Source organism: Eleutherodactylus coqui, chromosome 1 (assembly GCF_035609145.1).
Source record: "Eleutherodactylus coqui strain aEleCoq1 chromosome 1, aEleCoq1.hap1, whole genome shotgun sequence".
Taxonomy (NCBI): Eukaryota; Metazoa; Chordata; class Amphibia; order Anura; family Eleutherodactylidae; genus Eleutherodactylus; species Eleutherodactylus coqui.
This window is the reverse complement of record NC_089837.1, coordinates 52,730,774-52,745,485: the sequence shown is the minus strand read 5'-3', so window position 1 is coordinate 52,745,485 and position 14,712 is coordinate 52,730,774. Positions and strand designations below refer to the sequence as shown.

Sequence of the window (14,712 nt, the reverse complement as noted above, 5' to 3'; positions counted from 1 at the left end):
AATAATTCTGTGGTCTCACAGTAAAACTACATGTAAATATTAGCTGATCGCTGTTCAAAACTTTTTCTGGCCCCCACATTCTTCTTACACTTCAAGGGGAAGGTGAAAGCATATGTGTGCAGCCCTGTCTCTACTGATCTACTGATCAACTTCCTATGATCTGACCCTTCCTTCAAAGGGGATTGTATTGCATAAAGTGGACAATTCCTTTAGATATTTGCTCTATACTGTATGCAGCTTATTATATTCTCCTGCCTCCCGACCCCTTCAGGATACAATAGTCATACAATCTGAATGCTACCTGGTGAAGTGTTTGATACGGTTTCTTCAGGTCAAGAATGTGTAGATTTCCAATGATGGGTAGCGGTCTGGGTCCGGGGGGCAGATTATATTTACCACTTCTTTTCCGTCCGTAGAAAAATAGGACAACAAAAAGGCACAGAATGACAGACAGAACCAACGTGGTGGGATCAGAGAGGTCCATGGTGCCGGGAAAGGTTTCTATGGAAAGACAGATATAAATGTGATTGTATACTGTAGGTAACAGATGACATCTGATGTATGTAGAGTAGAAGAGCTAAGTTAATGTTAGGTAGAACCCACTACAAAACCATTTGGTTTGACATAGAACTACAGATAAGCTGACTACATTATCTAACATAGTGAGTTATTATTACAATGCACTAACAAAATTTATCTCTCTCATATGGCTCTTCTTACCTAAGATCCTGCAATGATCCCAATAAGATTTATTTTTCGGTCAGTCCCTGATAGTGTTTAGATTGTGACTGGAAGGTAGACTGGGTCCAGCTCATCCGCTTGATTTACCAGTTCTGATTTACATTGTATAAAACCAGAAGTGTAATCAGATATATATAGTTGAACTCTGGCCAGATACCCAGCCCATAACATCTATAGGACTGAGGGTTCACAGTACAAACAGAATGAAAAAGATTTAATCGTTAGTCAAATAACTGGCATATAACTGCTGGATTCAATTCAAATGCCGGGATATGTACAAATAAATAAGTATAAAAGCCAACACAACAGTCTAAAGTTCATCTTTCTAGACGATCATTAGAGCAGTTATGGTTATACCAAGATTCACCAAGATTGATCAGTGGGGGTTTCATGTCCCTCTCTTTTGTCACTGTGGGTTGACTGCACACCCTGTATTTATATGTGGGGATGCACTGCCAAAACAGCAATTGGTCTGATTGTTATCCAAGTCACATTTTGAGACAAACAAAACTAGTAAAGCACAAACAATTGCACACTGTTCCCCCGATAATAAGACCTACCCAAAAATAAACCCTAGTCTAATTATCAGGGAGGCTTGAAATTTAAGCCCTACCACGAAAATAATGTAGTTACACTACATAAAAAAAACAAAAACAAAAAACCTAGCAGGCACGGTCCAGGTCCCCACCACTGCTCTCTAGAGGTTCTGCATGGTTTGGCGCAGTTCTCGCAATCCTCAGATGCTCGTACATCACTTCCTGGTTACAGGATTCATAAATCCCACCTCCAGGAAGTGATGGCTGTGATTGGCTCTTTGACCTCTGCTCAACCAATCAATGCAGCGCTGAATAAACCAATCACATCCATCACATTGGTTCATCCAGCACTGCAATGATTGGTTGAGCAGCGGTCAAAGAACCAATCACAGCCATCGCTATCTGGAGGCGGGATTTATGAATCCCGTAAGTAGAAAGTGATGTTGTATAAGCAGCTGAGGACTGCGGGAAGTGTGTCGCAGCTGTAGAAAGCAGCGGGAGGAACCTGGACAGTGCCTGCTAGTTAAGTATAATAAGACTTTCCCCAAAAGTAAGACCCAGTGCCTCTCTTGGGACAAAAAGTAATATAAGACAGGGTCTTATTTCCAGGGAAACATTGTATCATTATGCCTTTTATTGAGGAAAGATCCACAGTGCTAGTAGAAATAATGTGAACTCTTATAATAACCCAAGAATCCCCTTTTGTAGCAAGCAAATATTACCTAAGCCTACAAATAAGATTTCTACAACATGGAGGACAAATTTTGGACCATTCCTCCCTGCAGTTGTGCTTTAGTTCATCAATATTTCTGGGATGCTTTGCATGTACAGCCCTCCTCAGGTCATGCCACAGAATCTCAATAGGGCTATGTACAGGACACTGACTTCTTTCTAAACCATTCGCTAGGTGATTTACCTGTGTGCTTTGGGTCACTGTCTTCTGGCATCACCCAATGTCTCTTCAGCTGGAGGTTCTCGACTGCTGTTCTTACATTCTTTTGTAAAATGTATTGATTTAAAGTCAGGGCCCTTTTACACTGAACAATAATTGTTCAGATTCTCGCTGGATTGCAGGAATCTAAACAATAATCATTCAATGTAAATGCCAGCAGTGACTGAACGACAAATGCTAATTCGTTCATTCAGTTTCATTAGGCATAAAAATCAAAGAATGATCAGCCTCTGTAAACAGGCTGTCATTCTTCTATGAGCAATGGCCTGTTTACTGTGAATGGAGGCAGGTGGCCAGAAAGATCTCCAGCCTGCTTGGCCTCCATTGACTGAGTGACTCTGTTTCTACCTTGTACATTTTGTCACTATTGATGTGTACTATTACTTTTATCATATGTTTGTGTACAATTAGTCGGAGTCCTTGGGACCTATATATTTCTCTGCTATATTGAGATTTGTCGTGCACTTTAAAATCTTATCCAATGGAACCCCGGTTTTATCTTCGTGTTGTGTGTTATATGTATTTATACATGTCCAATAAACTAATTAGCTTCATACTCCTATTTTCCTTTTGTGTTTATATATTAGTAATCATTGCAGAAATCCAGGGAATTCCAAATGACTTGCTTTTACTTGCACATATATAAATATTATGGCGACTTAGGGGGTATTGTGCTCTTGGGAACGCCATCTTTCCTCCACCTAGATGGGTGAGCATACCTCAGAAACCCACTTTCAGGCCAGAATTTGTGGTAAAACTCAGGAAGTCCAATTATTTTGGTAACATAACAGACATCAAAAGTAACATAATCTTTCCACTGTTGTTATAGTCACAGTACACATGTTTATGACAAATATTTATGGTCTAGGGCAGTGGTGGCGAACCTATGGCACGCGTGCCAGAGGCGGCACTCAGAGCCTTCCCAGCTGGCACTCGCCGTCGTCGGCCGCTCACCACATTAGTAAATACTGGCAGGGGTGCCGCAGCTCCCCTGCTGGTATTCACTCAGCAGCGCTGCTAGAAGCGCTGATCCCGGCGCACACTGTGATGTCAGGCTTTATGATTCCCTCTGGTCGTCATGTGACTTCTCCCCGCCCCTCTGGGCGGAGAGTTCTGCATTTATACCTGGCTGGCCCAGACCCTGATTGCCAGTGTTTGGTTTAAGACTTGTCTGCCTATGCCCGTAATATTTGATCTGCTTGTGTTTGACTTCAGCCTTGCGTTTTGACTCTGCCCCTGGTTTGCCCTCCTGTACTCTGCACGTGTCTTTCGGTTTGACCCTGCTTGTTTACGACTACTCTCTTATCTGCTGCTTTTTGCCTCCTGTCAGTTACATGGTGCTCACCTGCCTGTCTCCCTGTCCGTCCTTCCTTGGGTCTCTGTCACTAGTGCAGCGCAGGGACCGTCACCCAGTTGTTGCCCTGGGGCCTAGCCCAGGGGGGCAAGTAGGTAGGGACAAGGGAGAGGGCTGGCATAGGGATTCCCTGTCCATCTGCCCCTGCCATTCCCTAACAGAAACACTGACCCATATTGTTGCTTGGTACCTGCTGCGACCTTTCCGTTTAACTTCTGATATGGAGGCTGCTGCTGCGCTTGCCAATTAGGAGCAAATTTTGATGGGTATGGTGCAAGACCTGTCCACTCGGCTCTAGCAACAGGTGCAGACCTCTACCAGTACTCCGGTCACAACTGCTGCAGTCCCGGAGTCGGGGGTCAAACGTAAGATTGCTCTACCTGACGTTTTCTCTGGTGACCGTAGAATGTTTTTCTCTTTCCGGGAAGCGTGCAGGTTGTACTTCGAATAACGTGCCCACTCATCGGGTTCTGAATACCTGAGGGTGGGCATTATTATTTCACGTTTGAGGGGCGACCCTCAAAACTGGCCATTCTCGCTACCTCCTGACTCACGGTCTCGCCAATCTGTAGATGCCTTTTTTAAGGCCCTTGGACAGATTTATGACTAGCCAGATAGGGCTGGGTACGCCGTGAGCAAATTATTAAGTCTGCGTCAAGGAAGACGCCCTGCGAAAGAATTCTGTTCCAAGTTTCGTCAGTTTTGTGGGAAGTCTAGATGGAATGACTGTTGTTGTTGAACTCGAAATGTTTGAGCAGGCTATGACTATCGCGGTAAAGGCCAACCGTTGTCTTAGGGCCCGATACAAGACTCAGACCGAACTGCCCGTGACCCAGTTCGAGAATCCATCCATGATCTCTGTTACCAACGAAGTTGAGGCAATGGAAGTGGGGTCTATGTCGCAAGGAATTCAGGCTCAGGAATTGATTATACCTTTATTGTGGAGATCCAGGTCATCGGGTTGCCGACTGCCTCAAGAAACAACTGCCAGAAAACTTCTGCTCCTAGGCGCTGTCCGGAGGGATTGCCTAGGAGCTCAGGTACTTCCGGAATGTTCCAAATTGTTTGTGCTGTTTGCTATTTCTTATAATGCTCATAACTTCAACAGTTGGGCCTTCATTGATTCGGGGGCAGCCGCGAACTTCATTAATTTTCAATTTGTCAGGTCTATGTCTGCATGTCTTTTACCAGTGAATCCTGCGATCCAGGTCTTAGGTATTGATTCCGCTTCGTTGTCAGCAGGGTTAATCAGTACGAGTACTTCTCAACTGTTTTTTTCTGTCGGGGTGCTACATTCTGGTGATGGAAAGCCTTTCGGTTGATTTAGTCCTTGGGTTACCCTGGCTCTGGCTTCACAATCCCCAGATTGATTGGTCCACCTCTGAACTAGTGCAATGGGGGCAGGGTTGCAGCGAGCATTTGGTCTCAGTCCAGGTGCATTCTACTGACTGTCAGGTCAAGGGGTTACCTCCGTATATTGAGGATTTTTTAAATTTTTTTTAAATCAATCGGTTTTTATTGGTATCACATGAGTAACATACATATTATAGTGAGATGACGTCGGTACAGAGTCAATGGTGAAAAATCTTGAAAATGTACAATCACCACAACATTTGTTCATATGATCATTTTGATGAATTTTTGACATATTCATTAATAGAGATTATTTATAAAGTTTGTAAACAACATCAATTGTTCGTATAGTTATTGTGAACCAGATTTTAATAGTAAATCTTACGAGTATTTCAGTAGGCAAGAAATTAAAAGTGTAACATGACTAGAAAGTTACATAATATTTAAAACTGGGTAGAACAGGGGTGAAGACATGTTGGAAATTTTTTAAGCCACAGATTCCACATATGTTCATATTTGTCTAATGTGTTGTATCTAAGGGCCAAAACTTTTTCGTATATGCTGTGTTCAGAGACCATGTGGATTAAATCTTCAATCAGAGGACTGTTAGGTGTGCGCCACTTCCTTGTAATAAGCAGTTTTGCCCCTAAGAGTATATTACCTATTAACTGTTTAGTCGGGGGATGAAGTATTTTTAGAGTTAAAGGGGTTGTCCCGCGAAAGCAAGTGGGGTTCAGCACTTCTGTATGGCCATATTAATGCACTTTGTAATGTACATCGTGCATTAATTATGAGCCATACAGAAGTTATTCACTTACCTGTTCCGTTGCTAGCGTCCCCGTCGCCATGGTGCCGTCTAATTTCAGCGTCTAATCGCCCGATTAGATGAGCTGGCGCAGTCCGGTCTTCTCCCTTCTGAATGGGGCCGCTCGTGCCAGAGAGCTGCTCCTCGTAGCTCCGCCCCATCACGTGTGCCGATTCCAGCCAATCAGGAGGCTGGAATCGGCAATGGAACGCACAGAGCCCACGGTGCACCATGGGAGAAGACCTGCGGTCCACAGTGGGTGAAGATCCCGGCGGCCATCTTCGCAAGGTAAGTAAGAAGTCACCGGAGCGCGGGGATTCGGGTAAGTACTATCCGGTTTTTTTTTTTAAACCCCTGCATCGGGTTCGTCTCGCGCCGAACGGGGGGGGGGGGGGGAGCTATTGAAAAAAAAAAAACCGTTTCGGCGCGGGACAACCCCTTTAAGAGCAGAAGAGCTATATTTGGAGAGAAAGAAGCCTTTATTCCTGTCACAGATTTTAATAAGGCAAAGACTTCCTTCCAGAAGGGTACAATAGAGGGGCAGGACCAGAATATGTGTAAGAGTGAGCCAACCTGCGTGCATCCTCTCCAACAGTGTGCGTCGTTTAATAAATGGCGGGCCTTGAGTTGGTATGGTGTGAAGTACCATCTTGTGAGTACTTTCAAGTGGGTTTCAATCATGTTTGCGCATTTAGTTGCTTGGTTAGCCCAATCAAAGGACTCCATCCATCTCTCAGACGAAATGCTTAATCCCAGATCTCTCTCCCAATTTAATTGATGGCATTTCTTTCCTTCTCTTAAATTATCTGCTATAGAGTTATAGAAGAAACGGGTTTTTGAGTTGCCATTTTGCGTTAGTCTTGTCTAGACCATGGTAAACTGCCTCTGGTATTCGTATCTTGTGTATTTGAAAAGTTTGAAGAAAAGAATTGATCTGGAGGTATTTAAATGTGTCTGTAAGGGGGGATCCCGAATTAGTTCATCAAAGACCCAAATGGTTTAAATATGCCGTCAATAAGTAAATCTGAGACACATGTCAACGCCTTTCCAAACCATTGGGACACTTAAAGTTCTGAAACGTATGCTGAGGATTTTTCTGCCGTTTTTTTGAAACAGCTTTCTGAGACGTTACCTCTGCACCGTGAATGGGATTGCAAAATCGATCTTATTCCCGGGAGCAAGTTCCCCAAGAGGGGAATTTATAATGTAACAGTCCCTGAACGTGAGGTGATGAAGGAGTATATTACTGAGAGGGGGCAGGGTTATTTTTTGTGGAGAAGAAGGATGGTGGTCTTCGGCCCTGTGTTGATTATAGAACCTTGCACAGGATAACCATCAAGAATCAGTACTCTTTACCCCTGATTCTTGATCTCCTCAACCAGGTTATAGGAGCCCGTTGGTTCTCCAAGCTCGATCTTTGGAGAGCCTATTATCTCATTGGTATCAGAGAGGGGGACGAATGGAAAACGGCGTTTAATACCCCTCTGGGGTATTTTGAATGTCTAGTCATGCCATTCAGCTTATGTAACGCGCCAGCTATCTTTCAAGGTTTTATGAACACCATTTTCCATGACATCCTGGGCACGTTCATGGTTGTATATTTGGATGACATTCTGATATTCTCTTCTGACTGGGAGAGCTATGTCAAGCATTTACGAATAGTTCTTTCCCACCTTCGAGACCATCCTTTGTATGCTAAGTTGGAGAAATGCCTTTTTGGGGTACAGAAGATTGCTTTTCTTGGATATGTCATTTCTCCATCAGCCACCCAGATGGACATGGTCAAGGCCATCACCGAATGGGTGCAACCCACCAACTTGAAGGCGTTACAATGCTTTTTGGGGTTCGCAAACTTTTATCGGAAATTTATTAAGAACTTTTTGGTGGTGGCCAAACCCTTGACTGACCTGACCAAGAAGAGGTCCAGGATTAATTCCTAGTCGCAGGTGACTGTGAAGGCCTTTACACTTCTCAAGGGGGCTTTTTCCACAGCACCAGTATTGGCTCAGCCAGATCTAGATCGTCCATTCATCATTGAAGTGGATGCCTCTGAGCATGGTGTAGGGGCAGTCCTCTCTCAGAAATCCTCCGGTCGACCTGATCTCCAACCCTGTGCATTCTTTTCTAGGAAGTTTAATCAGGCAGAACGCAACTATGATATTGCCAAAAGGGCATTATTGGCCATAAAATGTGCATTTGATGAATGGAGACATTTCTTAGAGGGCGATCGTCATATCATTATGGTCCTCACGAACCATAAGAATTTGGTTTATCTGGAGTCCACCAAGCGCTTGAATGCCGGTCAGGCAAGGTGGGCATTGTTTTTTTCGCGCTTCAATTTTGTAGTCACATATCTGCCTGGGTCCAAGAATGTCAAAGCTGATGCCTTGTCACGCAGCTTTGGGGTACCTGAGGTAGAGGAGCCTCAGCCAGAGAGTATTCTGGGCCCGGGAGTGGTGGTAGCTGCCCTTACATCTGACACCTCTGCGTTACTCCTGTCTGCTCAGCAGTCCGTTCCTGAAGGCCTCCCTGAGGGGAGGTTATTTGTTCCCAATGCCTTGCGACTTCTCATTTTACAGGAAGTTCATTCATCGGCCTTAGCAGGTCATCCAGGAGTCCGAAACACCTTGGAGCTGTGTGGCCAATTACATTGGTGGCGACAAATGTCCCGGGACATCAGGGAATTTGTCAAGTCATGTCCTATTTGTGCCCGAGGGAAGAGTGTACAGAGATGGCCTGAAGACCCGCTTCTTCCCCTTCCCATTCCAGAGAGGCCATTACCGACCTGCCCGAGTCCCAGGGGTTCTCGGTCATCTTGGTGGTCGTCGAAAGATTTTCCAAGATGGCACATTTTACTGCTCTTAAGAAGCTACTGACCACTCCTGAGTTAGCCACCATATTTATCAAGGAGATTGTGCGCCTGCATGGGGTTCCCAAGGATATTATTTCCAACCGGGGAGTCCAATTTGTTGCCCGGTTTTGGAGGGCTTTTTGTAAGAATATCAGTATCGGGTTGTCGTTTTCCTCTGCCTTCCACCCAGAGTCTAATGGGCAGACGGAACGTATGAACCAGGAACTGGTTCAGTAACTCAGAATGTACGTGAGTGATTGTCAGAGTCTCTGGGTCAATTATTTAGCATTGGCTGAATTTGTACAGAGAATTCCAGCAATGCAGGGCAGCAGTGCTAACAACTGAGCCACCACTCTTCACTGAAGGACAAGGAGCAGAATAAACACATAAAAACATAAAAGCTCCATAAAGACACTGTGCTTTGCCTCAGCTTAAGGGCTCTTTCACACGAGCATATGCGTTTTTACGTTCACCCGCTGGCAACGTAAAAATGCATGAACAGACACACAAATCTAACATTAACAGGCAGCTCTCGCCTGTCATTCAATCGGCGTAACAGCCAATTACAATAAGCTCTTTCAGCAGGCAGGGATTTTAAATCTCCGACTGCTGATAGAACAGCACTACAGAGCCGGCGACGTCGCAGAGAAGACGCGGATGAGCCCCGGCAGCTAACGGGAGGTATCTATTTTTTTTTTTTTTACACTACTTTTACTGGATTTTCAGGGAAGGGCTTATATTTAAAGCCCTTCCCTGAAATCCATTGATGGGGGTGCCTGAAGCAGGATCCTCTATCGCAGCTGTCATGTGTGACAGCTGCTGTAGGGAATTGAAGAATTCCTGTGCCGCATCTGTCACAGATGAGGCAGATGTTGCAGCAAGGAATTCTTTTTTACTAGCGGGGATGTGTTCTTCATTCCCGTGGGGGACACGGCAGCGGTGCATAGGTAAGTGGTTTTTTTATCTTAGTTTTTTTTGTACACTAAAATCCTTGTTTTTCAGGGAAGGGCTTATATGTAAAGCCCTTCCATGAAAAACAATGCAGGGGTGTCGGCAGACCATTGTTTTAAATGGAGCCACCGGTAGCAGCCGCGGCTCCATTGAAGACAATGGAGAGAATGAAATTTTCTCGAGCACCCGAGCACCCAGTACTTTCGAGTATGCTAATGCTCGAACGAGCATGCTCGCTCATCTCTAATAATAATGTATTTACTGGTATGTATATATCTATCATCCATGAGATAGAGTTACTTTACACTATTTTATAGTATATTGATTGCCTCTGAATAACATACTAGTTGTAGTACAGAATATGAATATTCTTCAGCACAGGTGAGCTTTACCATTTTACTTCTATCTCATTCATATGTAACAAATCAAATAAAAAAAAAACTAGAAAAAGTCGCAGAGTGTGACGAAACACATTGCAAAAAAATAACTTAACCAATACTTTGGCTGAAGGGTTGGAACAACTGTCTTCTGGCGAGCGCTGGATATGTTTTTTTTATTTTTATTTGATTTGTACCGCACTGTGCCTACACTTGTGCAGTAGGCATAATACTATCTTAGCAGCTCTCCTGTGACTACAGGATAAGGCCTTAGTCACACGGGCGTTTTTTCACGCGATTTGCGCATCGCATGACGGATGCGCATGCGCAAATCGCGTGACCGGCGCCGAAAAATCGGCCCAAAAATCGCCCGAAAATCTGCTCCTAGCCGCGTTTCATTAGAAACGGGCCGGAGCTGTCCAGCGCATTGCATTCAATGGAGCCGGCAATACAGCAGCTCCATTGAATGCAAGCGCTGCGGGCGTGCGCGGGGTTAATTGTCGGGAAGGGGTTAAATATATAACCCCTTACCTGCAATGCATCCTTAAATGTGAAAAAATAAAAAAAAAGGATGTACTCACCTGCTCCCGGCAGCTGGAGATCCCGGCGGTCGGCCTGCAGTGGGTGTGAAGGAGGTGTGACTCAGGCTTGCCCCTGATTGGCTCAGCGCTGAGCCAATCAGAAGCAAGTCTCAGTCACACCCATTCATGAATTCATGAATGGGTGTGACTGAGCTCAGCCTCTGATTGGCTCAGGCTGAGCCAATCAGGGGCAAGCCTGAGTCACACCTCCTTCACACCCACTGCAGGCCGACCGCCGGGATCTCCAGCTGCCGGGAGCAGGTGAGAACATCCTTTTTTTTAATTTTTTCACATTTAAGGATGCATTGCAGGTAAGGGGTTATATATTTAACCCCTTCCCGACAATTAACCCCGCGCACGCCGGCAGCCCATTGCTTTCAATGGAGCGGCTGTATTGCCGCTCCATTGAATTCAATGGGCAAACATCGTTCTTCTCTTCCACAGCTGTTACAGCTGTGGCAGAGAAGAATGATTTGTCTTCTATATGTTCTCAATGGGGTCGGCGCTGCTGCCGTCGGCCCCGTTGAGCGCATATAGAGAAGAGAACAGGAATCGCAGATCGCAGATAGGTGCGATCTGCGATTTCTGTTCTCTAATTTATCGGACGAGCGCATAAAAAGCGCTCATGTGTCCGATACCATTGCAAAGCAATGGTTTTAAAAAGTCGCCGGACGCATGCGCATGCGCAAATCGCGGCAATAAACGCCCGTGTGACTAAGCCCTAAGGAAGAAGACTGAGAGGACCCTTCAGTGGCTATTACTATATGCCCACCAGGATGTGGAGGATACCCTGCCAGACACCGGGTGAGTCCCTTCATCTATTTCTTTTAAGATATTGCGCTGGATTTTTCGTGGAGCGCTGTCCTAATTGTTTTATAATATTCATATGTAAGTCTACATCTATATATATAAAATTGAATGTATGCGTCTGTCTGCGTGTCTGTGTGTGTGTGTTTGTCCTTTATGCGCTACTACACCATTCATCCGATCGCCATGAAACTTTGGGAAGTTGTTGAGTACACCCCTGGGAAGATTATAGGCATAGTACAACTATCCTACGATAAATGGCGCGCGTGCGAGCGTCGTCGACAGTTACGCCCCCCCCCCCCCACGTAGATCGTTCGATTTCCATCACTGCCACTAATTCTCTCACTTCCCAATATTATAGAAACGTGAAATTTGACACGAGCATTGATTATGTCATAAATAGGAAAAGCTAATGGGTCCCAACTCCATTATTCAATTCTATGCGCCAAAGAATTAGCGTCCAAATTTTATGTACGAAATCGAATTCTCTCGCTTCCCAATGTAATAGAAATGTGAAATTTGGCAGGAGCATTGATTATGTCATAAATAGGAAAAGCTAATGGGTCCCAACGCCATTATTCAATTCTATGCGCCAAAGAATTAGCGTCCAAATTTTACGTACGGAATCGAATTTTCTCGCTTCCCAATGTCATAGAAACTTGAAATTTGGCACAAGCATTGATTATGTCAAAAATAGGAAAAGCTAATGGGTCCCAACTGGATTATTCAATTGTAAGCGCCAAAGAATTAGCGTCCAAATTTTACGTACGGAATCTAATTTTCTCGCTTCCCAATGTCATAGAAACGTGAAATTTGGCACGGGCATTGAATATGTCATAAATAGGAAACGATAATCGCTCCCAACTCGATTATTCAATTCTATGCGCCAAAGAATTAGCGTCCAAATTTTACGTACGGAATCGAATTCTCTCGCTTCCCAATGTAACAGAAACGTGAAATTTGGCAGGAGCATTGATTATGTCATAAATAGGAAAAGCTAATGGGTCCCAACTCCATTATTCAATTCTATGCGCCAAAGAATTAGCGTCCAAATTTTACGTACGGAATCTAATTTTCTCGCTTCCCAATGTCATAGAAACGTGAAATTTGGCACGAGCATTGATTATGTCACAAATAGGAAAAGTTAATGGGTCCCTACTCGATTATTCAATTCTATGCGCCAAAGAATTAGCGTCCAAATTTTACGTACGGAATCTAATTTTCTCGCTTCCCAATGTCATAGAAACGTGAAATTTGGCACGAGCATTGATTATGTCACAAATAGGAAAAGTTAATGGGTCCCAACTCGATTATTCAATTCTATGGGCAAAAGAGTTAGCGTCCAAATTTTGCGTACAGAATGTAATTTTCTCACATAGAAACTTGAAATTTGGCACGGGCATTGAATATGTCACAAATAGGAAACGCTAATCGGTCGCAACTCGATTATTCAATTCTGTGCGCAAAAGAATTAGCATCCAAATTTTACGTACGGAATCGAATTCTCTTGCTTCCCAATGTAATAGAAACTCGAAATTTGCCACGCGCATTGATTATGTCATAAATAGGAAAAGTTAATGGGTCCCAACTCGATTATTCAATTGAAAGCGCCAAAGAATTAGTGTCCAAATTTTACGTACGGAATCGAATTTTCTCGCTTCCTGATGTAATAGAAACTTGAAATTTGGCACGAGCATTGATTATGTCATAAATAGGAAAAGTTAATGGGAAGTTGTTGAGTACACTCCTGGGAAGATTACTGGCATAGTACAACTATCCCACGATAGGTGGCGCGCGTGTGAGCGTCGTCGACAGTTATGCCCCCCCAGACAAAGATCGTTTGATTTCCATCTCAAGCACAAAAGCAAAAGGCATTACAAGCACATTACAACTACAAAATGATGCATCCGCCGAACGTTTCGCAAGACAATTCCTGGATATTGAGAATGCTGAGGTAAAATAAAAGCTGTGCTGTGATTGGTTGCTATATATTATACCGCTGAGGTAAAATGAATGCTGCGCTGTGATTCGTTGATATTTTTTATATTGCTGAGGTAACATATAAGCTGCGCTGTGATTGGGTGTTATATATTATAAAGCTGAGGTAACATGAAAGCTGCGCTGTGATTGGTTGTTATATATTATACCACTGAGGTAACCTTAAAAAGCTGCGCTGTGATTGGTTGTTATCTAGATATATAAAAATGAATGTATGTCTGTCTGTCTTTGCAGCAACGCGCGACGGGTAAGCTAGTAGTCTATATTATCTATGTATTTATAGCCTCTTGCAACGAACTCCATGTGTTATCCCTATTACAGTGTGAAACGTACACTTCTTAATTGGTCCAGTGGCTAAATAATTGTAAGAGTATTTGAGGAGTAATTGCAGGAATATAGAATATTCATAAAGGTTTGTTATGAAGAGATGATGCTTTCCAAGACAATGTCCTCCATATCTATCCTTCATTGCCTTACAGTTCCCTCTCATAGTCCTTATCGCCTGATAGGGAAAGTTAGAGTACAGGTGAGAGAGTGTGTTTACAGTTGCAAGAAAATTAAGTGAATCTTTAGAAATTACCTGGATTTCTGCATTGATTGCTAATAAAATGCGGTCTGATTGTTATCTAATTATCACAATTATAGATAAACACAATCTAACTAATAACACACAAACTGTTCCATATCATTCATGTCTTTTATTGAGCAAACATTCACAGTGTAGGGAGCAAATGTAAGTGATCCCTTGTAGACCTCCCGTTAGCAGCAATCAATTCCAGCAAAATAATATTTGTACAACACGAAGAAGAAACATTGCACCATTCCTGCTCCAATTGTGTTTTAGTTCATCAATATTTCTGCTATGCCTTGCATGCACAACCCTCTTCAGACGTGTCAATTGTTTTAAACATTGGACTGTGACTAGGCCATTGCAATTCAAAATCTTTTTTTTTTTTCCAGCCATTCTTTAGGTGATTATCTGCTTTGGGTTATTGTTTAAAGCCCCATTTGCACAACATGAGAGTTGGGCAAACGATGCCTGACACTCGTCCCTGTGCCTCCTAGCAGAGCAGGCTAGTTCACTAAGCGGCCAACGGGGGGGGGGGGGGGGGGTTGCAGTGCAGGAGATTTCTCTCCTCTTGCTCCCCCACCCCCTTACATTCACATAACACAGCAGCCGTTCACTACTGAACGGCGCCTGTTTAAATTGAACAATAAGTGATGAGCTTCATTGCTGATTTTTTATGCAGCATAAACGATCAGCGATGAAGCTCATCGTGCAGTTTAAACAGCCGCTTTTTAGTAGTGAACGGCTGCTGTGTTGTGTGAATGAAGGGGGGGGGGGCGGGGGGAGAGAAATCTCCTGCACTGCCCTGGCCACTTTGTGAACCAGCCTGTTCTGCTAG

General features: G+C 43.9%; 1 protein-coding gene across 1 annotated transcript in view; it reads right to left on the bottom strand.

Annotated features, from left to right (window-relative positions):
- The window catches only part of LOC136620981 (cytochrome P450 2K6-like), a 47,541-nt gene extending 47,036 nt beyond the window's left edge, over positions 1-505 (bottom strand). Inside the window, exon 1 of the mRNA XM_066596129.1 lies at positions 302-505. Within this exon, the coding sequence (XP_066452226.1) occupies positions 302-484 (183 nt within the window). The 5' untranslated portion in view covers positions 485-505. The remainder of the gene's footprint in view (positions 1-301) is intronic.
- Positions 506-14,712: the final 14,207 nt, after the last annotated feature.